Source organism: Eublepharis macularius, chromosome 7, assembly GCF_028583425.1.
Source record: "Eublepharis macularius isolate TG4126 chromosome 7, MPM_Emac_v1.0, whole genome shotgun sequence".
Lineage (NCBI taxonomy): Eukaryota > Metazoa > Chordata > Lepidosauria > Squamata > Eublepharidae > Eublepharis > Eublepharis macularius.
Window position 1 is genome coordinate 11,131,196 of NC_072796.1, and position 21,834 is coordinate 11,153,029.

The 21,834-nt window shown below is 47.2% G+C and overlaps 1 protein-coding gene across 1 annotated transcript in view; it reads right to left on the reverse strand.

Annotated features, from left to right (window-relative positions):
• The window catches only part of ADCY2 (adenylate cyclase 2), a 205,317-nt gene that overhangs the window by 109,004 nt on the left and 74,479 nt on the right, over window positions 1–21,834 (reverse strand). The window contains exon 4 of the mRNA XM_054984696.1: window positions 2,606–2,755. Coding sequence (XP_054840671.1) covers window positions 2,606–2,755 — 150 coding nt within the window. The remainder of the gene's footprint in view (window positions 1–2,605; window positions 2,756–21,834) is intronic.

A 21,834-nucleotide genomic window follows, 5' to 3' on the forward strand; every position in this document is an offset into this window, starting at 1 on the left:
ACAGCTGTCAAACAAATTTGTAGTTGCCTGTTGGTCAGAAGATGACTTAAAGCTCATGGGGAAATCAGCTAGGAGCAGGGTTTTGATTCATGCTCTTCCCTTTATAAAACAGCTACATAATGAAGTTGCGTAAGAAAAAAGAGAAAGAGCTTGTTTCGCTTTTCTTCCCTTCCCTCCATGCTGGACAGGGACAGAAGCAATGCTTCTGATCACTGGTTGTTGTGGGTTTTCTGGGCTGTATTGCCGTGTGTACAGCCCGGAAAACCCACAACAACCATCGTTCTCCGGCCGTGAAAGCCTTCGACAATACTTCTGATCACTGCATTGCAAAAGGGAGAGGAGAAAGAGGTCTTTTCTCTGTCTGTCCTCCAAGTTGGGCAAAGACTGAAGCAATATTTTCGAGCTGCCCAGTGCTAAAGGGAGGGGAGAAAGAGTTGAATTCTCTCCTTTTCTCATCAATCCAAGCCAACAACTTGAAGTGGGAAGAAGAGGGAGGAATTCAGCTGAGTTTCTTATCTTACAACCTCACCCTACCTGCCATCACCTAACCTTGCTACATCTCAGCAAATTTGGGAGGCAGCAAAATTTCTAGGATGGGAGATCAGAAAAACGTGACTTCCAGCTGATCGTCTGGAAGTCAGCTCCTGATTCCTGCCACCCACTCACCCCCCCCCCTCACCCCCAAAAAACTTTGCTGGGAACAAGGCAAAATGACTCCAGGAAGAGATCAGATGCAAACTCCCAGCAGGTCCCTCATTCTGAAGGCTACAAGTAGGCTGTCCCTCTGAATACACAAGAAAAGGATGCATACAGCCCAACCAAAAAGAGTCCAGTAGCACCTTTAAGACTAACCAATTTTATTGTAGCATAAGCTTTCAAGAATCACGTTCTCTTCGTCAGATGCATGGAGGACAGAAAGAAACTGACCAAATATAGAGGAGGAGAGGGGGGGAAAGGGGGGAAGGAGGAGAGGGGGGATGTATACAACTCCTTTGATATGGAGATGCAGACAGCTCCTTTTGGTGTGGGGATCAGTTTGCTTGTGTAAAGATTCAAAGGAGTTTGCCCCCAACAGCATAGAAAACACTCCCTGTTGCTGTATAGGAAACAAACTGCATCCCTCTTCTAAAGTAAAAATATGATAATCCCAGAATTCCTTGCTGCAGGAGGTGTTTCAGAAAAACCCAAGAGGCATCACCTTTGTGTTTGCAGGTAGTACTTATTCAGAAGCAGAAGCATGCTTGCCTTCAGCCTCTCAACACTGTGCGGAATTTCCCTCAGCATTTTGATGTGGGCCCCGTCGCCTGCAGCAGCTTTTTGTGGAGGCACTGCTGCCCTTCCTCAAAATTCCAAAAGAGCCCATAGGCTCGACAAAGTTTGCACCTTTCCCTGCAACATGCAATCCTTTATCATGATGCCATCGCACCAAGCATTTCCCTGTCCCAACCATGATTATCAACAATGTGAGGCAGGGAGAGAGAGAGAAGGCATCACCTCTCACAGTAATTGATCCTTCCAGAACAGAAAGAGAGAATACGATACGGGGATGTTTAAAGGCCTAGGTTCTGTATTAGAATGGAGCCCACCTGCTTGACTTAGATGAACCATAGATCAATCTTGTATACGACAATGTCGTATGTTCATCTCAGAATCCTGAAGTGTGGTGGAGTAACGGTGCAATCCTATGCAGAGTTGACATCTAAGTTAATTGACTTCAACGTGGTGAGTGCAGAACTAGTATTGGAGAGAGCCAGATTCAAATTCCCACTCTAACACAGAAGTTTGCTTGGTGACCATGGGCCAATCATGCACTCTCAGACTACCTCACAGGGTTGTTGTGAGGATAAAATGGAGGAGAAGAGAACAATACAAGGCACTTTAGGTCCCCATTGGGGAGAAAGGTGGAGTATAAATTAAGAAAACAAACAAACAAATAAATGGACTTAGAAGGGTGTAATTCTGCTTAGGATTGCACTGTAAGATTCCCAATGCTTAGAGGTGGAGTTTCCATGCCCCAGATAGCACACCTCACCAAATTATGCATGTTTTCTTGATGTTGCTCAATTCAGCTTTAATTGGCAAATAATGTTGACTGCTAAGGAAGCAGAACTATGATTTTTTTAAAAGAATGCTCTTCCCTGCATATCTGACTACTCTCGTCACAAATGACAGATCGTCCTATTAAATTCTCCCAACGTTTACACAAATTGTATGATCCTTTCCTTGAAAGAAGTTATTTATTCCAGTTTGGGATCTGCTCCTGACAACCCCAGAGCACTGCTCTTTGGCATTAAGGGCGGATATTTCACTGATTCTTTTCCCGACAGCGATGGACTATATATTTAAAAAAACTGTAATAAGAAGCTGTTTGCCCCCTTTATCTTCTGCTTTTCTTGATTATGCTAGAAAAGAGACAGGAATAGTAATTCCATCTCTTCTGCAATTGTATAGAAATTGTAACAAACAGCAGCCTTAACTAGATTTCTGGACTGCTCTTCTCCCCTCCTGGCCTGATCAATATGCATTTTAAGCACAGGCATCAAGAAAAAAAAACAGACGGCAGGAGAAAAAGGAGAGGCCAGTGAATTTTCAAGAAGAGCTTTACCTGCTGCTGCTTCTCAAATTCCAACTTGATGCGTGACTTGATGCAGTTGCAAGTGTCCTGATAGGTCTGTTGTAGAGCAAGCTCCATCAGTTGCTTGTGGTAGGCTCCGGCAAGATTCCCACAGATAAAAATGATCACGTTGGCCAAAATCTAAGCACAAAAAATAAGAGCAAGGCTTCCATGAGACACACAACCCTGCTGTCCCAATTTATGACTCTTCTTCCTGTCCAAAGTCTATTTTTGTTACATTTTAAAATTTTAAGTAGGCTTTTAAAAACAGTCCTACATCCTCACAAGAACTACCACAAAAATCTGCCAAACAAACTTCACTTGGGCCTCAAAATATGAAGGCGTGGCATTGCAGTTACATTCTAGACGTAACGTGCCTCACCAGACAGGTCATGCTCTCTCTCTGATTTCAGGGGTTAAATTATTTGTGCTCTCCTCGTGCTCCTGCCAGGTTATTAGGAGCGATCACGACAGCGGTGTTAAACCAGGAGGCAGACCTGAACCACAGCTGTTTTGGTGCAATGTGGCTGGGGCCACCGATCCTGATTTGGTTAATCTGGAAGAGCAGTGTAGCAAAATACTTTATTGCAGGGCTAATTTTCGGCTGGAACGTGGGGGAACGGAGTTCCGGCACCTCTTGAAAATGGTCACATGACTGGTCGCCCCGCCCCCTGATCTCCAGTCAGAGGGGAGTTTAGATTGCCCTCCGTGCCATGGCATGGAGGGCAATCTCAACTCCCCTCTGTCTGGAGATCAGGGGGCGGGGCCACCAGCCATGTGACCATTTTCCCCCGAGGGCAACCCACTGAGTTCCACCACCTCTTTTCCCAGAAAAAAAGCCCTGCTTTATTGGGAAACACCATGACTCAAAGCTATATTCTTACTGGTCACTGAGATATGTTTTAAGTCCAGCCATCGGGGGGAGGGGTGTTCCAAAACAATACCGGCAATGTTCCGTTCCCGCATGGGGCTTTTCAAGTCCTGATTCTTACCAGTAACCGTCCCTTTCAACTCCCCACAGTCCGAGCACCCTCTTGATCAGCATTCCATGAAGTAGGAGGAGCCTGCGCTCAGAAGAAAATATAGTACCTTCCCCAAACACATGTAAAAGTGCTTTCTGCTCACAAATGGCTAGGAGCGTTGATCCTGGCCACCACTTCTAGAAACCAGTTTTCAAGGGTTCCAGTCTGGCAGTGGGACTGTTATCATGGCTGTGTCTAAATCTGGCCTTGATTCTTGTCGGTAAGTCTTAGAGAAGGCGGTAACAAGTAGGAGACAGACGGATGGACACATACAAATCCATTCCCAGTTCCTAAAACCATTCTACAATTGCTGTGTTCTTAATTGCCCACCCCCACCCCAGTATACGAAAGGTTAGGTGCTTCAACAATTGCTTACTTACAAATACAAAATGGCCACCACAGGAGGTGGAGACAACACAAAATGACAGGAGTGAGGTTAGGTATAACTCTAATACTAACTCTTCAATATTTCAGGCAGAAGCTGTGTTTAACAGAATTTATTTATTTATTTTATTTATATTCCATCTGTCTCACTGAGACTCAAGGTGGATTAGATAGTGTGAGATTAGTACAATTAATCTTCACTGCCAGTCAGATTTCAGAATCCCTGCTGGGCAAATGCTGCCCCAGCACATACGTTTTTAAAAAACACTTAGTGGGTGCCAGGAAAAGCATCAGAAGTAGGGCTACCAGTCCCCCGGTGGGAGAGGGGCATCCCCTGCTCTCAGCCTCTGCCACCACTCACCTGGCCAGTGGTGGGGGGAGTGGGGGAAACAGGCCCAGGGGCTCCAGAGCACACTTTCATACACTCTGGAGCATTTCCTTGTCGCGCCAAGAATAACGTCATTCCTGGCACAACCAAGAACTGAAGGCCCCTGCGTTGGGCTGATTTGATGATCTGATGATCAAGGAAGACAAGGAAGAGCTCCAGAGCATACTTTGAGCTACTGGGCCCGTTCCCTATGCAACCTTACCACTGCTGGCCAGGTGAGTGGTGGCTGGGGGTGGAGGCTGGGAGCTTGGGCTCCAGGGGACCTGGCAACCATAGTCAGCAGACACCCCTGGCTTACTCCCATGTATTCCCGCCAGGCAGTTAAGACCTGCATCACAGGCCTTGCTTGTCTGCCCTTGGTAGCACAGGTGTGTAACGAGTCAGTTCCCGTGTCTAAAACCAAGTTTCAACTTGCCAAGAGAAAGATGGATCTCTCTCCGGGGAAGCCGAAAGCAGTTAGTCTTTAGACCTGTCAAACAGATAAGTTCTTTGAACCAGCTGTTTATCAGTACATTTATTTATATAGGGTTCAATATTGCTTTGCAACTCCTTATCAAACACACAGACACTAATCTAGAGTTTATTTCACTTTATTGAAAATATACCCTAGTTTTTTAATGAAGCAAGCAATCAAAATATAAATGGCTATTAATATGAATCCTATAACAACAGAACATAGAAAGGCAATAAGAAATAAGTTCACTAACATTTCTCAATAAATCCTAAGTTTACATTGCTCAAAGTTTCTATGAAATACATAGGTAGAAATAGTTTCTCACCTAGATTCTCTCAAGAGATTTCTTCCATCAGTACCCTGCTTATTCTTTCTGTGTTTGCAATGATATACCTAATCATATGTAAATATTTAGGGTCTATTCACATGATAGCACAAACAAATATTGATTGGTTTGACACTTCACTGAATATTCATAATTTCATAGTACAGCCTTCCAATTAGTTAAAAAATTATGTCATAATCTAAACTTCACAACAAAACTACAAATCTCTAACAAGTGTCAGGAAAAGTTAAGTTGGACGATCACCATTGGTTGAATCTCTGATAGAGGAACATCAATCTCAGTAGAGTCCACTATTTTAATTAATTGTCAAAGGATGAAAGCACACCTGTTGAATTACCTTATACATAGAAAAAATACACTGAAAGTTCATGCAAAGTTTAAAAGTTCATCTAGAGAGTATAGAAGTTAGGCCTAGTATTGTTCAGTATTGATTATTGGCATATGATCTTAATCTATATTGGCATAACAGGTGAGACTGAGTACTGCCTGGAGTGGGTCATTTCAGCTATGACACCCCAACTTTGGAATGACTCCCCTCAAAGGATCCACCTGGTATTGGACCTCATAAGATTCTGGCCCCAAATAAAGGTGTTCCCGATCACGTGGCCTTCTGCTGAACATGGTCTTCTCATTAGTTCATCATTGCCACTTTGGGTAACTTTAATAATTAAAAAAGTACCTTAATCTGTGGCTCTGCTATGTTTTACTTGTTCTGTTCAGTTTTAATTGGGCTGTTTCATGTATATTTTTTTATATGGGCCGTGAGGGTGTTGTTTTTAGGTTAACAGCACTGGCTATCTGTAGGCTGTATGTGTGCTTTGGTGGTGTTTTTAATCTATTTTCTATTTTATTATGTTGTGAGCCTTCTCAAGGGACTTTGGGCTGAACAGGGGGATATAAATTGTGGAAATAAATAATAATATAGTCCTCATAAGAAAGAGATGACCTCTCCTTGACACATATAAGAGCATTTTGGTTCTGCATGGGGCTTTTTCGCTGGTTCTGGCTCCATACCGCTTTGATGTTTCCTCCGAGTTCTGCACGGATGGTCAAAATACCCCCTTCATTCTGCAAACTGCTGCCCAGCCTTTTTTTGCATTTTGCATGGCAAACGGTTGCACCCGAGGCAGAAACATTCTTTCCCTGAGTTTTCTGAGGTTTTTCTCCCGGCTTTTTTGCAATGCAGAATGTTTTCTTCCATGCAAGCTCTGGCCCTGCCTTTTGCACTCCCCCTTATCCCCCTCCATCCTGATTGGTTGAAAAGCAATGAGTAACCACACCATATTCTTCCCCACCAGTCTCAGTTGTAATATTTTTTTTTAAATGTCCTCATGTGTATGTACAGGCATGCTAACCTCGGCAGTTAACCTCGGCAGTAAATAGTATTCTCACAACACAATACTCTGCTTTCCTCATTTTTTAAAAAAACAACAACATTGCAACGTTGCAGGTAGGGGTGTGCAAAGGCACACTGTTTCGTTATTCTTGTTTCGGGTTTACCCGAAACAAGAATCTGTTTCAGATACAGGCAAAAGCCGAAACCGCTAGCCGTTTCGGCTTTCGGGTTTGTTTCTGCTTGTTTCGGCTTTCTTTCGGCTTTTTCAATGGGAAAATGCCTCCGTCTTCTCGGACGCCTGGGGGAGGCATTTTCCCACCGAATCATCCCAAAATTGGTGGGGACCTTCCTCTAACCCCTCTCTAACAACCCCCCAAGTTTCAGACCAATTGGACTTTGGGGGGCCATGTTATGGCCCCCCAAACCAGGTCCCCCTATCCTCGCATAAGAAAGGGAAGGGTGAGCATATTGTTAGCTTGCTGCTGCTCATCTTTTTCTTCATTATTTCCTATGGGGAAAAAATGAAGAGGCAGGCTTCCTTTGCCAGGGGTGGCATTTTGCATGCAAAATACCCCCCTACCCTCTGGGGCCCTTCTCCCACCCTTCCTCCCACCCCCCACCAAGGCTCAGCCTACTCCCACTTGGGGGGGGGCATTTCATGGCCTCCCCAAGTAGGTGCTCTTTTCTCCACCAATTCCACCTGGGGGAGGCTTGTCTTGCCAGGGGTGGCATTTTGCATGCAAAATGCCCCCCAGCCCTCAGGGGCCCTTCTCCCACCTCTACTCCCACCCCCCACCAAGGCTCAGCCTGCTCCCACTTGGGGGGGCCATTTCATGGCCTCCCCAAGTAGGTGCTCTCAGCCCCCAAAGTCCACCCCCTACAGCCCCACACAAACCCAATTCCCCCCAGCTGCCACACACAGACCCAAATCCCCACATTAGCCCCTCACAGACCCAAATCCACCCCCACCTGCCCCACACCCATAACCCCAGGAACAGGCTGGCAAAGGCCAGCCCTCTCCCTTTGTTCCCTATGCTGGGAACTTCTAAACTCTCTTTCCCTGGGCAATTCTGCACAGCCCAGGGGTGCCACAATGGTGGGCACACTTCTGAGTGCCAGCTGGTCCCTGTGAAAGAGCACCTGAACCACAGACACCCTCCCTCAAATTCCCCCACCACCTACAGAGATGCCCCATTGTTCCCTATGATGGGAACCAACTGCACAACGAAGAATAAAACACGAACAACACAAAATAAAGTTTTTTAAAAATTATTTTCTCCCTTTCAAAGTACAAGTAGGCAAAGCATTATGACACATTACAGTCCCCCACACAGAAAAATAACACAACTCACTTAACATCAGAGAATCACAAAGCACAATTCCTATCAAAAACACTTTATTTCTTGAACAGCTTTAGGTTACACAGCAGGGGGGCACACCAAAGGGCATGGCAGCAGTATCTTACACAAAAATAACACAACTCACTTCACATCAGAGAATCACAAAAGCACAATTCCTGTCAAAAACACTTTATTTCTTGAACAGCTTTAGGATACACAGCAGGGGGGCACAACAGGACATGATAGCAGTGTACTACACAAAATAATACAACCCACTTCACCGTTTTTGACAGCAATTGTGTTTGGGTGATTCTCTGATGTGAAGTGAGTTGTGTTATTTTTGTGTAAGATACTGCTGCCATGCCCTTTGGTGTGCCCCCCTGCTGTGTAACCTAAAATGCCACCCCTGGCAAGACAAGCCTCCCCCAGCTGTAAGTAGTAGAGAAAAGAGCACCTACTTGGGGAGGCCATGAAATGGCCCCCCTCAAGTGGGAACAGGCTGTGCCTTGGTGGGGGGTGGGAGGAAAGGTGGGAGAAGGGCCCCTGAGGGCTGGGGGGCATTTTGCATGCAAAATGCCGCCCCTGGCAAGACAAGCCTCCCCCAGCTGTAAGTAGTAGAGAAAAGAGCACCTACTTGGGGAGGCCATGAAATGCCCCCCCCCAAGTGGGAGCAGGCTGTGCCTTGGTGGGGGGTGGGAGGAAGGGTGGGAGAAGGGCCCCTGAGGGTAGGGGGGCATTTTGCATGCAAAATGCCACCCCTGGCAAGACAAGCCTCCCCCAGGTGGAATTGGTGGAGAAAAGAGCACCTACTTGGGGAGGCCATGAAATGCCCCCCCCAAGTGGGAGCAGGCTGAGCCTTGGTGGGGGGGTGGGAGGAAGGGTGGGAGAAGGGCCCCAGAGGGTTGGGGGGCATTTTGCATGCAAAATGCCACCCCTGGCAAAGGAAGCCTGCCTCTTCATTTTTTCCCCATAGGGAATAATGAAGAAGAAGATGAGCAGCAGCAAGCTAACAATATGCTCACCCTTCCCTTTCTTATGCGAGGATAGGGGGACCTGGTTTGGGGGGCCATAACATGGCCCCCCAAAGTCCAATTGGTCTGAAACTTGGGGGGTTGTTAGAGAGGGGTTAGAGGAAGGTCCCCACCAATTTTGGGATGATTCGGTGGGAAAATGCCTCCCCCAGGCGTCCAGGAAGACGGAGGCATTTTCCCATTGAAAAAACCGAAACAACCCGAAACGTTTCGGGTTATTTTCTTTCAATTAACCCGAAACGTTTCGGGTTTCCCAAAACGTTTCGGATAACCTGAAACAACCCAAAACAAGTTTGTTTCGGGTTTCTTTCGGGTTTCAGAAACCCGAATTGCACACCCCTAGTTGCAGGTATAACAAGAACAAATTAAAAAAAAAAAAGGTTATGATGTTGGGGGGGGGGGGGGAAACACTGCAATGAATCCTGCTTAATATTTTAAAGTTTCCCATCAGAACTTTTCAGTCAATCACACAATCCCCTCTAATGCCTACACAATACAACATTGCAATGTATGTGCAAAAAACAAACAAAAACACCCTGATAAAACCGCTGACATATATTCCCCCAGACAAGCTGAAGCAGAAACGGGATATTTTTCTACTGCAGAAATAAAAACCAGGCACCATTTTGGTTTGACTCCTTCAAGTGAAGAATTAAAGAATCAGAGTTTTATGGGGGCCAGAATCAATGAATCAGAGGATCTGATTTGTGCAGGCTGAATACACAGAAAACCTGCTGTAAAGTCTATGCAACTTTAACTTACTTGTGATTTATTTGTTGTGACAGAAACTCTAAATTCAGTATGACTCAAGAGTGCCACCTAAAACATCTGGAATCTTGGCCCCTGTGATTTACATGAGAATAACTCTTACTCGGACCACATTGGGTCAGATTTACCAAACTTAATCCTTTTTTGACAAAAGAGAACCAGTTTGGTCCAGGTCCCCTCTTTGTCATGGAAGTTCATTAATAGGGCGAGACTATCATTTTGGGAATTTTCTTATTGGTAAAAGTAGCCCCTGACATCGGACATGGAGCTTACTTTGGATTGGTTAAATCTACTAGTCAATCTGGCTTAGGTCTCATCTCATTGCCCATAAATATCTAGGAGATCTGAACCTTACTTTAGCCTTACTTTGGAACATCTGGAGACCTCAAGTCCAGTGGGCAGTGGTTAAGGATCCCTGCATTGTCTTGGTACTGTAAGGAACTTGGTACATGCTCTGAAGAAACTACTACAGCCTAAGTAAAGTGTACTTAGGGGTTCCAGTTTAGCTTTCTCCTTGATATTTGGTTTTTTGGACAGCCTGCTCTTGTCACATCTCAGAAGCCAAGCAGGGTCAGCCTAGGTTAGTAATTGGATGGAAGACCTCCAAAGAAGACAAGGGTTGCAGAGGCAGGCAATGGCAAACCACCTCTGTTAGTCTCTTGCCTTGAAAACCCCACTAGGAGTTGTCAAAGTCAGCTGTCACTTGACGGGACTTTCCAACAACAAACGTGAAAGGAAGATTTTTGCATTCAGTCATGTGAGCTACCACCTCCAGAGGTAAATATCAGGAACAAGTTTACCACCTCAATGAAAACTAGGCCTATGACCAGGGCTTTTTTTTCTGAGGAAAGAGGTGGTGGAACTCAGTTGCCAGTACCTGGGGCAACTCCTGGCAGGAGGTGGCAACCCTGTCACCACATGCGTGTGTGCAAAGGGCACGCGCATTCTCCCAGAATCGTGTGTCAGGGTCCACGCTCACCCCAGGTCCGACAGGCCCTTCCACCGTGGCACTGCTGAGTTGTCAGCCCTCGCAAGGCAGGGTCCTATTCCCCAGACCGCCTCTTTGGTCTACTCATGGCCCCTCTCGGCCCCTCAGCAAACGCTCCCTTGTGGCCTCAGATCTGGCGGGGCAAGGTGCTGGTATCAGGGACCCCTTTTATTGCTCCTTCCTCGCCTGGGAGGCTGACTCCAGGATAGGGACAGGACCTCTGCACTCCTCCCCGGCCACAAGTTTCTGTCTGCTATTTATCCCTCTCTCCTAAGTGATAGCCCGCCCTCCATCCCAATGCACCACCCCCAAGGCCAACCCCAGCACATGGGCAATGGGTGGCCAGACTGCCCTTCCCCAGGGCCAATCTCTGGGCCTCTCATTGGGGACTTCTTTTCCCCACCCCGGCCCACCTCCCCCGGACCCATCTCCCCCAGGCCCGCCCTGAAGCTTGCCCCACTGTGGGCTGGAAAAGCCCCACACCCTCTTTGGGCTGGCATTTGCCACAGCGGGGCCTTCTGCAGCTACTGCGAGGTGCCTTCTGCCGCCTGCTTGAACAGCAGCGTGGCTTGCTGCAGCGCTCAGCTGAGCAGCACAGCCTCACCCTTCTTCCCTTGGGGCCCGACCGGGGAGCACCTCTGGCTGTGCGTCTGCCCGCCGCCCATCCGGCTCCCTGGGCTCATCGTCACCCGCCTATCGGCGCTGCTGCTCCTCGCACATCTCCCTGCAGCTCCTCCAGTGGGTCTCGGGGCCGGACAGGGGTGGGAGCAGGAGCATTGGGGTGTCTGGATGATGCATCGGCATCGCCTCCAGACACCGTGAGATGACATCATATCCAGGAAGTGACATCATCACGCAGAGCATGGCCCCTCCCAGGTCCCTCTCCCAGCTGAAGGCAGGGGAAGCCCCAAAACAGGCACTTTAAACTTCAGCTGGGGGGATTCCCCATCCCAGCTGAAACCCAGGGAGGGGGGAATCCCTCCTCCCAGCTGACGCACAAGGAAGGAAATGCTTTAAAGCCCGGCTTCAGCTTTCAGGCATGACTATCAGCAAGGCAGGAAGTTTGTTGGTGTGCTCTGAATCTTTACGGAGCACATTGAAGGGGGATAAGAAGCTATTAATCCTCCACGGGAACTGATCTCTGTCTGGAGATTGGTGGGTGATGTGACCGGACACATGATTAACTTCAAGAGGTGCCAGAACGCCATTCCACTGTGTTCCGGATGAAAAAAAGCTCTGCCTATGACAGTTGTCAGTCCACACCCTCAACTCAAAAACAGAAATAGTTCGCTTAAATTCAGAAGCATAATAATATAATGCTATGTAGAGATTTCAATTTTGTCAACACAGGTGAATCCATGCATGTCCCTCACACTGCCTTGCAAAACACACTGCAAACAAGATACTATCACTTTATATCACTGGGTGCTAACAATCCACTGTTCCTCTCCCATCAGTGGAGAGCAAAGCATTACCGGTTTCCTCTCTCCCAGTAAGAGATTCTGTATAGAAAGCAGCAGATTACAGAATTTCAGGGGCTACAGCAGTTTTTTGCTTCACCATCTTCATTCAGCTAAAAAGACTGAGAGAAATGTGAAATAAGTCTGCCATCTTGGTCTACGTGGTGTAGCAGCGAGGAGGAGGGGTCCAATCAACAAAAAGCCATCTGACGGATGGACCGGTTCCTATGCAAGAAGCCATTTTGATTCTTTCTCAAAGATGGCAAAAGCAGGTACTGATGCTGGTCATTTCAATGCCACAGTTTAACAAGGACATCAAACCCTCTCCTTCAAATGATGGTAATGCAGTGCACTGCATTTGAGGGTTTGATGTGCTTGTTAAACTGTGGAATTGAAATGACCAGCATAGGCTTAAGCACTTAGCACTTTATATGAGTCTGCTGGTCTAAAGAAGGGCAAACTGCTTTGATTTAACTTGCTTTACTTTCAGTCATGGCTCTTGAGTGAGGGAGGGAGAGTGCTTGCAAGCAGGGCTGCTGGTCTAAAGAAGGGCAAACTGCTTTGATTTAACTTGCTTTACTTTCAGTCGTGGCTCTTGAGTGAGGGAGAGAGAGAGGGGGAGAGAGTGCTTGCAAGCAGGGCTGCTGGTCTAAAGAAGGGCAAACTGCTTTGATTTAACTTGCTTTACTTTCAGTCATGGCTCTTGAGTGAGGGAGAGAGAGAGGGAGAGAGAGTGCTTGCAAGCAGGGCTGCTGGTCTAAAGGGCAAACTTCTTTGATTTAACTTGCTTTACTTTCATTCGTGGCTCCTGAGTGTGTGTGTGTGAGAGAGAGAGAGAGAGATGTTAATTAGTTGGAACAACTGTATGAGTTGTTTTTTCTTAATTAAAACCTCAGTATTCAAGTTTAATTGCAGTGCTGGCACTTTGAAATAAATACGTTGGTTTTGTGTTGCAGTTCGGGCACTTGGGCTCAAAAAGGTTCGCCATCACTGCCTCACCCTAATACCTGAGTAAGAAAGCCTTCCAGAAAAACCAGCTTTGCACAGTTTGTGGAAAGACAGAAGAGCGGGAGCTCTCCTAACCTCTTCAGGCAGGCTGTTCCATAAGGTAGTGGCCCCTACAGACAATGTGTTTGTATGAGCAGCTGTTGATTTTTCCCCTTTTGCATGATGGCACCTGCAGAAGGCCCAGTTCAGATTAGTGAAGCTTCTATGGTGGAGCATAAGGAGACGCATCTTGCAGATATGAGGGGCCAAGAAGGTGGATTGGCCTCCTCTCTTCTGATAAAGAGGAGAAACTTTTCTGCAGACCTTCAGGCAGAGGCTCCTCCAGAACAGTATTTTTTTACACAAATGATCCCAACTTTATTGAATAGCATCCCAAATAAGATAACATATGTATTTTTTCTCTCTCTCTGGTTTAATACAAAGTGATAAACAGTAACCAAGAAAGCAAAAATGCGTGTAATTTCTCTTTACTAGTGTAAGCCAACTGAAATGGAAAAGGGAGGGATTAAAGGAGAAAGGGAAAGGTCTGAATGGAAGCGGTGTGGTTATAGGAAGAGGGGGGCCCAGTTATACAAGGCCCATAGAAACCTGGAACCAGGTCCAGTCAGATGTGTATGGTTATTGCAACTTCTGGATTTTTTAAAATTTTACCTGTCAAGCAACTGGTCTATCAGCTTCTGGATTTAGCAATTCATAAATGTTATCTATTAAAATTTATTTGCTAAGTGCATGATGCAAAGCAACCACAAACTTAGGAAGTTCTCTCAAAGCACCATACTTGCAAATCATACCAAAATAAAGTGTCTGATTTGGAAATACTGGAACAGCCGTGGAACATAAGGTCTTCAAAAGATAGAAGAATATTATCTTCTTATCTTCAGTAAATTCCTTCAAGAACATTAATCCTTTGCTCCACCACACAGACGTATCACCAAGTACCATCTTTCCTGTTTATTTATTCACTGTACCAGCAATAAAAAAGATGTAGTTAAATCCCCGAGCTCAACTTAAACTTAAACTTTTGCCAAATCAAACATACAAAAAAACCCTACAAACCACCCTGGGTACAAGGATTATTTTTCATTTTTCTGAAGTCTTCCTGAGCATAATACCATAACATAAGAATTATAAATGAGAATGTACCAGTCTTGTTTGAGCTGCAATAACCCACAGCGTTTACTCAGCCTGCAAAAGAAATCTATCTAAAAACAGCTTTAAGTAGGGGAAGGCATTACAGTATAGTCAAGATAGCTTTGAAGAAGTGATGTCGCAATTGCTGAAGTCTGAAATTACGTAGTCTGGAGTAGGGTTTTCCTCAATGCACAAAGGATTTACTCCCATGGATCCATTCTGCTATCAGAAGCACTTTCCTTAGGAGCTTTCCTCTGATTCTAGACATCTTGGACGAAGGAATTTCCACCAATGGAATGGATCAATGGGATGATCACTGGATCATGGATATCAGGGCTCTTTTCAGCCGGAACACAATGGAACGGTGTCATCACATGTCTGGTGGCCCCGCCCACCTGATTCTATTTCCTCCAGTGCAGCCCAAAACTTCCCTGCCAGCCAGCTGAAGCCATGTGGTTTAAAAGTTAAAGAGCCCCTTTCAACGAGGCTTGCAAGCGGCAGGGAAAGGGGCCCTTTGAAACCCCTCCCTGGCTTACTTCAGCTGGCATGCGGGAAAGTCCCTGTGGGCCAGCTGAAGCCAGGGAAGCCCTAAACAGGCTTTAAACTTCAGCTGAGAGGAGGGGGATTCCCTCCCTCCCAGCTGTAGACGGGGGGAAGCTCCAGCTACTTATTTCATCCGATGGGAGGGGGAGGAGGGGGTTCTCTCCCCCTCCCATCGAGAGAGAAAGGAGGGGGAGGAGGGAACCCCCTCCCCCCTCTCATCAGAGGAGGGGGGAGAGGGAAGCTTTGAAGGCTCAAAGCTTTCCCCCAGCTTTTTCAACCAATGGGAGCGGGGAGGAGGAGATTCCTTCCCCCCCTCCCAACAGGAAGGTGAGAAGCTTTCATAGCTTTCTGCCAGCTTTTTCACTTGATGGGATGGGGGAGGAGGGAGGGAGAATATAAGTCCCCGTGGGCCAGCTGAAGCCAGGGGTTTAAAAGTTAAAGATCCCCTTTCTCGCCTGGCAGCCCTCCTGGCCAGATCAACTGAGCCAGCGCGCCCAGCCCTGCAGCCGGCCAGGCTGGGAGCCAAGGCTCAGCAGGGGCCACGTGCACCCTTCCTGCAACCTCCTCGGGAAGTGAGGGGTGGGAAGCCAGCCAGGCATGGCAGGGGCTGCGCACTCACGGCCGGGCAGCACGTTGGAGGGCCCCGGTCTGGTGGGGACCACGCGTGCCAGCCCCTTCAGCTTTCCAGGCTGCCCGGGAAGACGGCTGGCCAGGCCGGTGGCAGAGGGCCTGGCTGCCAGGTAAGGGACGGGCACACGCATGGGCCCAAATCGTGGGAGCCTCCTGGGTGGTGGAAGTGATGTCATCATGCGGTTCCAGGAGCACATGCGTGCAAAGCACATGCGTGTGTAGTGACAAGGGTACCATCTCCTGCCAGGAGCTGCCCCGGGTGAGAGTTCCCCTACCTCTTTCCACAGAAAAAAAGCCCAGAGTGAGATTATCAGTAACAGTCAGTCTTTCATTGAACACAGAAGCTGATTTCTGAGTGAGACTACTGGTCTATCAAGGTCAGTCTTGGTTCCTCTGGTGGACAGCCACTCTCCTAAAGTATTTCAAGTTACCTACCTCCTGATCCTTTTAAAGGTGCATTTCGTGGATTAAACCTAGGACCAGCCACATGGACAGCAGATGCTCTGCCACGCAGCCACAGCACCACCCCAGGGCTACTATTTCACCTTTCTCCTAGAACATTGTTTTAGACCTTGCTGTGAATAAGGAACTGGGAAACATAAGAGGCTTCTGCACCCCCAAATAATCTTTGGATCACCCCAAATCACAAAGCCCTGAACTCCAGAGACTGTCCCCTACAAAAGGACATGTGCTGGTTCTGATCCAGTCTCTACTTCTGGAGCTGAGGCCTTCTGTTTCACCTTTCTCCCAGAACCTTGTATTAGACATTGCTGTGAATAAGGAACTGGGAAACATAAGAAGCCTCTGCACCCCCAAATAATCTTTGGATCACCCCAAATCACACAGCCCTGAACTCCAGAGACTGGAGACGTGCCGGTACTGATCCATTCTCTGGTTCTGGAGCTGAGGCCTCCTATTTGGACTGCCTCCCAAAACATTCTATTAGACATTGCTGTGCATTAGGAACTGGAGAAAATAAAAGCCCTCTGAGCCCCAAAACATGTGCTGAGGCAGAACTGCACCTTCTGCTCCTAAACAATGGCTTAATGGTGGTCTCTGGTGGAGACAAAGTCAAACTGTCTTTGAGGTGGGACAATGATGTAGGAATGTTCGATTGTGCCTTCCTGTGAGGAACTACAAGTGTAAAAAGATTATCTGATGACCGATGTTGTCTGGATGGGCGAGGCTATAGTAGGAAAGGGGGTAAAAATAGATTTTGAAAGGTGTGTGAATGAATTCATTCAAGTTCTTCTGGAGGCCTCCATTGTTCTATGGTTATACATAAGTGTGCAGTGTGGGGCTCAGTTAGTCTGTCCCCTCCGCTAACATCTCGTGTCTGGCAAAGCACATAAGAGGGGCTTATGATATTGCCATATTCATAAGCCTTCTTAACATCGTGAGGGCAAACGTGACCACTTATAATCAGGCACTCCAATGGGTAAGTTACCACTCTAGTCCAGGCTCCGAATGTGAGGAGGCCCAAGACCAGACCTGCTTTGAGACAGAAGCTGTTCCCAATACAAGCTACAGAGAGGCAGCCCAAATAGGACGTCACAGCACCAGAACCAATGTTTAGATCAGCAACACCACATGCCATCTTATAGGGCAGAGTCTCTGGAGTGCAGAGCTCTGTGATTTGGGGTGATCAAAAGATTGTGTTTAGGCACAGAGGGCCTTTATTTTCTCCAGTTCCTTATTCATGCCAATGTCTGACAGAAGGTTTTGGGAGGCAGGCCAAATAGGAGGCCTCAGCTCCAGAACCAGAGACTGGATCAGAAACAGCACATGTCCTCCTGTAGGGGACAGTCTGTGTGATTTGGGCTGTGTGATTTGGGGTGATCCAAACATTATTTGGGGGTTTAGAGGCCTCTTGCGTTTCCCAGTTCCTTATTCACAGCAATGTCTAATGCAAGGTTCTGGGAGAAAGGTGAAATTGTAGGCCTCAGCTCCAGAAGTAGAGACTGCACCAGCACATGTCCTCTACAAGAGGACAAGTCTCTGGAGTTCAGTGCTGTGTGATTTGGGGTGATCCAAAGATTGTTTTGAGGCATAGAGGGCTTTTATTTTCCCATTTCCTTATTCACAGCAATGTCTGATAGAAGGTTCTGGGAGAAAGGTGAAATAGTAGGCCTCAGCTCCAGAAGCAGAGACTGGATCAGAACCAGCACATGCCCTCTTGTAGGGGACAGTCTCTGGAGTTCAGGGCTGTGTGGTTTGGGGTGATCCAAAGATTATTTGGGGGTGCAGAGGCCTCTTATGATTCCCAGCTCCTTATTCACAGCAATGTCTAATACAAGGTTCTGGGAGAAAGGTGAAATAGTAGGCCTCAGCTCCAGAAGTAGAGACTGGATCAGAACCAGCACATGTCCTCTACAAGAGGACAAGTCTCTGGAGTTCAGTGCTGTGTGATTTGGGGTGATCCAAAGATTGTTTTGAGGCATAGAGGGCTTTTATTTTCCCATTTCCTTATTCACAGCAATGTCTGATAGAAGGTTCTGGGAGAAAGTTGAAATAGTAGGCCTCAGCTCCAGAAGTTGAGACTGGATCAGAACCAGCACATGCCCTCTTGTAGGGGACAGTCTCTGGAGTTCAGGTCTGTGTGGTTTGGGGTGATCCAAAGATTATTTGGGGGTGCAGAGGCCTCTTATGATTCCCAGCTCCTTATTCACAGCGATGTCTAATACAAGGTTCTGGGAGAAAGGTGGAATAGGAGGCCTGAGCTCTGGAACCAGAGACTGGATCACCACCAGCACATGTCCTCATGAAGGGGACAGTCTCTGGAGTTCAGGGTTTTTTTTCTGCTGCAGCTGCCGCCCCTTTCTTCTTATTGAATTGTTCTGGGGGCACCCTATTTTGAAGCTGTTAACTCAAGATCTGGGTTTTGTAGGATGACCCAGTATAGGTCCCCTTAGAGGGCCGAGTCTTCTGAATCTGGAGGTGTATAATTTGTGCCCCTCCAAACTTCATTTTTGGGTTCAGAGCGTTTCAATTTCCCCACAATATTTTTCTTTGGCTTTGCGAATAAGGAACTGGGAACTGCAAATAAGGAACCGGGAACTGGGAACCAACTTCAGCTTCGTTGAACAGCCATGCTAAATGTGCAGCAGAAAAAGGAGGGAGAACCTTTAGGTAGAAAAAGGGAAAGGAGTGAAGGATTTCCTTTTTCGATACTCCCTGAGAGAAAAAGATCACTCACAGCAGAGGAAAAAATAGTATACCAGGAAGAAAAGTTTGAATCCGATCTGCTCTGTTCTTTGTTAAGATTTCTATTTGCAAGGTTTTTTTTAAAAAAGGGAAGCTTTTAAATTGTGTCCCCCGCCCACCAAGGCAGTCAAAAGTAGCACGTGCCCTTCTCTTCAGGATTCTGCCACTTCATTCTGCTGCATGCATACAGCTGGCCATATGGAAAGCTGCCAGAACAACAGAGTGGCCCACAAATCCCCCGATGCTGCCCTGCATAACAGGAGACTGGCCCTGTCAAGAAGACTCTCTTGCGCTGGTCATGTGTTCAGAGGAGAGAGAAAAGGGAGCTGAAGGACTCAAGCCCTGTTCACAGCAAATCACAGGGCAAAATTCATTCTCGAACCAATGTGATATAGTGGGTAGACCAGGGCTGTTTCCACACGTCTTGCCTGCCTGCGGAACATCGCGCGAAAGACCTGGAAGACAGCGTCTTCTCGCGCAAAATCGCGCCAGGAAGATGCTGTTATCCAGGAGTTTTGCGCGATTTCGCACAAAACTCCTGGATAACAGCATCTTCCTGGCGCGATTTTGCGCGAGAAGACGCTGTCTTCCGGGTCTTTCACGCGATGTTCCGCAGGCAGGCAAGACGTGTGGAAACAGCCCAGGATACGGAAGGCCCAGGTTCGAATCAGCCTTGCCTGAATAATCTCTTCCCCCTGCTATGCTAGTTTTTTAGATCCAGGGATTTGATTAATTCAGGCGAGCATTCAAACACACATTCTACTTACCTGGAGTCTGAAAGACATAATCCAGTGACAAATTTAACATGTGGCAGCTGCCTGCACTAGACCAGCTCTACTCAACAAGGATCTATGTGTTTTTTGCCATCTGCTTACTTCCTGAACCAAATCCAAAGGGTCCCGAATGGAACTGAAAACAGCAGGGAGCATCAGATCCCTTCCTAGTCGCTGAATCACTGGCAAAGCACCGAGCTCATTCCCGGAATGCAGGTCACACAGCTGTGCCTTCTTGGCTTGGCCACTTTCTTACATCTCTGAGCTTGGCAGCTTCTTTCTGTGGCTGTGCAACGGAGCAAACCTTCCCCTTTCACTGAAAACAACTCACCCCTGTCATGATCTGGCTGTGCCAGGAAGGCCTAGCAAGGCCTCAGAAGCCTGTTAGCAGTGGAAGTACACCTGCCTACAATTCCCAAGAGCCCCTGGGCCGTTTTGGTGTGCTTTTCAGCCCATCAGAACACAGGGGGCCGGCATTATATAAATCTGAGAGGGGGAAAGCCTGGGTTCTTTCTCCCAGGGAGCAGCCAGAGGAGGTTTCTGCTAGGGGGAGAGGCCCTCATCCAGGCAGGGTGAGAAGGCAGGCCTGGCAGACAGAGCGACAGGGAGTTCAGTCGCGGTAGGGCCTTTGGTTTATTTTGCTTTCACCCATCTGTTGTTGGTAAGGCACCTTGCTTGCTTGTTTGTTATTAACTGACCTCCTTGTAGATAAATCCTTTTGTTTGTTGTTACTCTGCTGGGTCCTCAAACCTGTTTATTGGCCAAGCTACGGACGTTAGAAGGGTTGGGAGGGTACTCTGGGCCTTCCCAAGGGACTCTAAATCCTAGAGTGGTGGCAGCATAAGGTGGCTCACCTCACCTGAGGCATGACACCCCCCCCCCACCAAAAGTCATGTCTCCTTCTCAAAGCAAAGAGCTGGTCTCCATCCTCACTGTGGCAGCCATTTTGTGATTAGTTCTAAACCCCATGTTACCTACGTGTTTGTAGGGAGTGGTGCCTGCTACCCTTTCTCAAAATTCCCAAAGGGGGGCTCAACACAACAGGGGACACTGGGCTAGATTTTAGTCTGAAATGTCTGACAATATCAATCAGCTTCTGAATAAGGAGGCTGCCCCCTCTAACAATGCAGAACTTGCCCACTCTCACAATACAGGGGGCTCGATTGACACGTGGCAGCTGCCACATGAGAGATTCTTTCCCCAATAGCTTTAGAACGTGTGTGGTGCTGACTGACACACGGAACCCTGGATCCGGGTAAAGATCAATAATAGATTTACGCATATATCTGCAGACCCGGCATGCAAGACGGCGCTGCTTGTTGACCTGAACTGTCACAGTAGATGTCTACTTCAAGGGGGAAAACAATCTGATTTTTCCCAAACAAAACACTTGAACGAGCTTCTCATAAGCATCTGAAATTATAATAATGACAGAGCCTTCCATACTCTAGGAAAGACGTGTAGCACGAAAAGGGACGAGAACGTGGTAATACACTGAATGAGATCTTGCTTTATTTGGAAAGGGAACAAAATTGTCTGAGTTAACTACATAGGAAGATCATTGCAGAGATTATATTTGTGATTAATCTTCCCTTATGTATTTCCCCCCTCAAATCACCCACAGTCATACGTAAAATGTGCAAAACTAGATCACCATTCTGAGTGGTATGACCTATTTACACACCGCAGGAGAAGCGACCCTCCAAGAATAAAATTATGCACAGTGGGGATACGTGTTGAAGGAGAGCTTGACACACTTGGCAACTTCCTACAGGATCCTTATTGGAGAGGGCCAAGATTAATCAGAGACTGGAATGGGATCCCAGAGATCTGTTCTGTAAGGGAGGCATTGTCCTCTAGAAGGGCCCTTTGCCAACACAAGACACTCTTCCAGATGTCTTGCATCAGGAGAAGATTCCTTCTGCCAGACAAAAGCACCCCCACAAGGGGAATGGGCCCACAGAATACAACCCCACGAGCATACAGAAAGAGAGAAAATGATAGCTGTCCTAAGCAAAGTCCTGAATAGTCTCCATCAAACGTAGAGGCCTAGATCCCACCAAAAGGAAGACTTTTTTGTTTTCGTGGGAGAAAGTTAAGCATATGGAACTTTAACTTCCCTGCTTGTCACAAAAAGATTCCCACACCCTAGTTTCTATAACAATATGTCTTAAGTTCTTTCAGAGAAACTGGCAGTTACTGACTTCACTTCACCATCACGTCTTGCACGGCACTATTCCCGATAAAGGTCAGGCTACAAAGAACCAGGAAACTAATTTTGCAGGCAGAATAGAGCTTTGGGCTTATGTCTCAGGAGTGACTGGGAAACACATTTCAGAAAGGGAAGTATTTTGTTCAAAGTAAGGGGGGAGAAAACCCCAGCACAAACTCAGTCCTTGGATACCACATCGGTT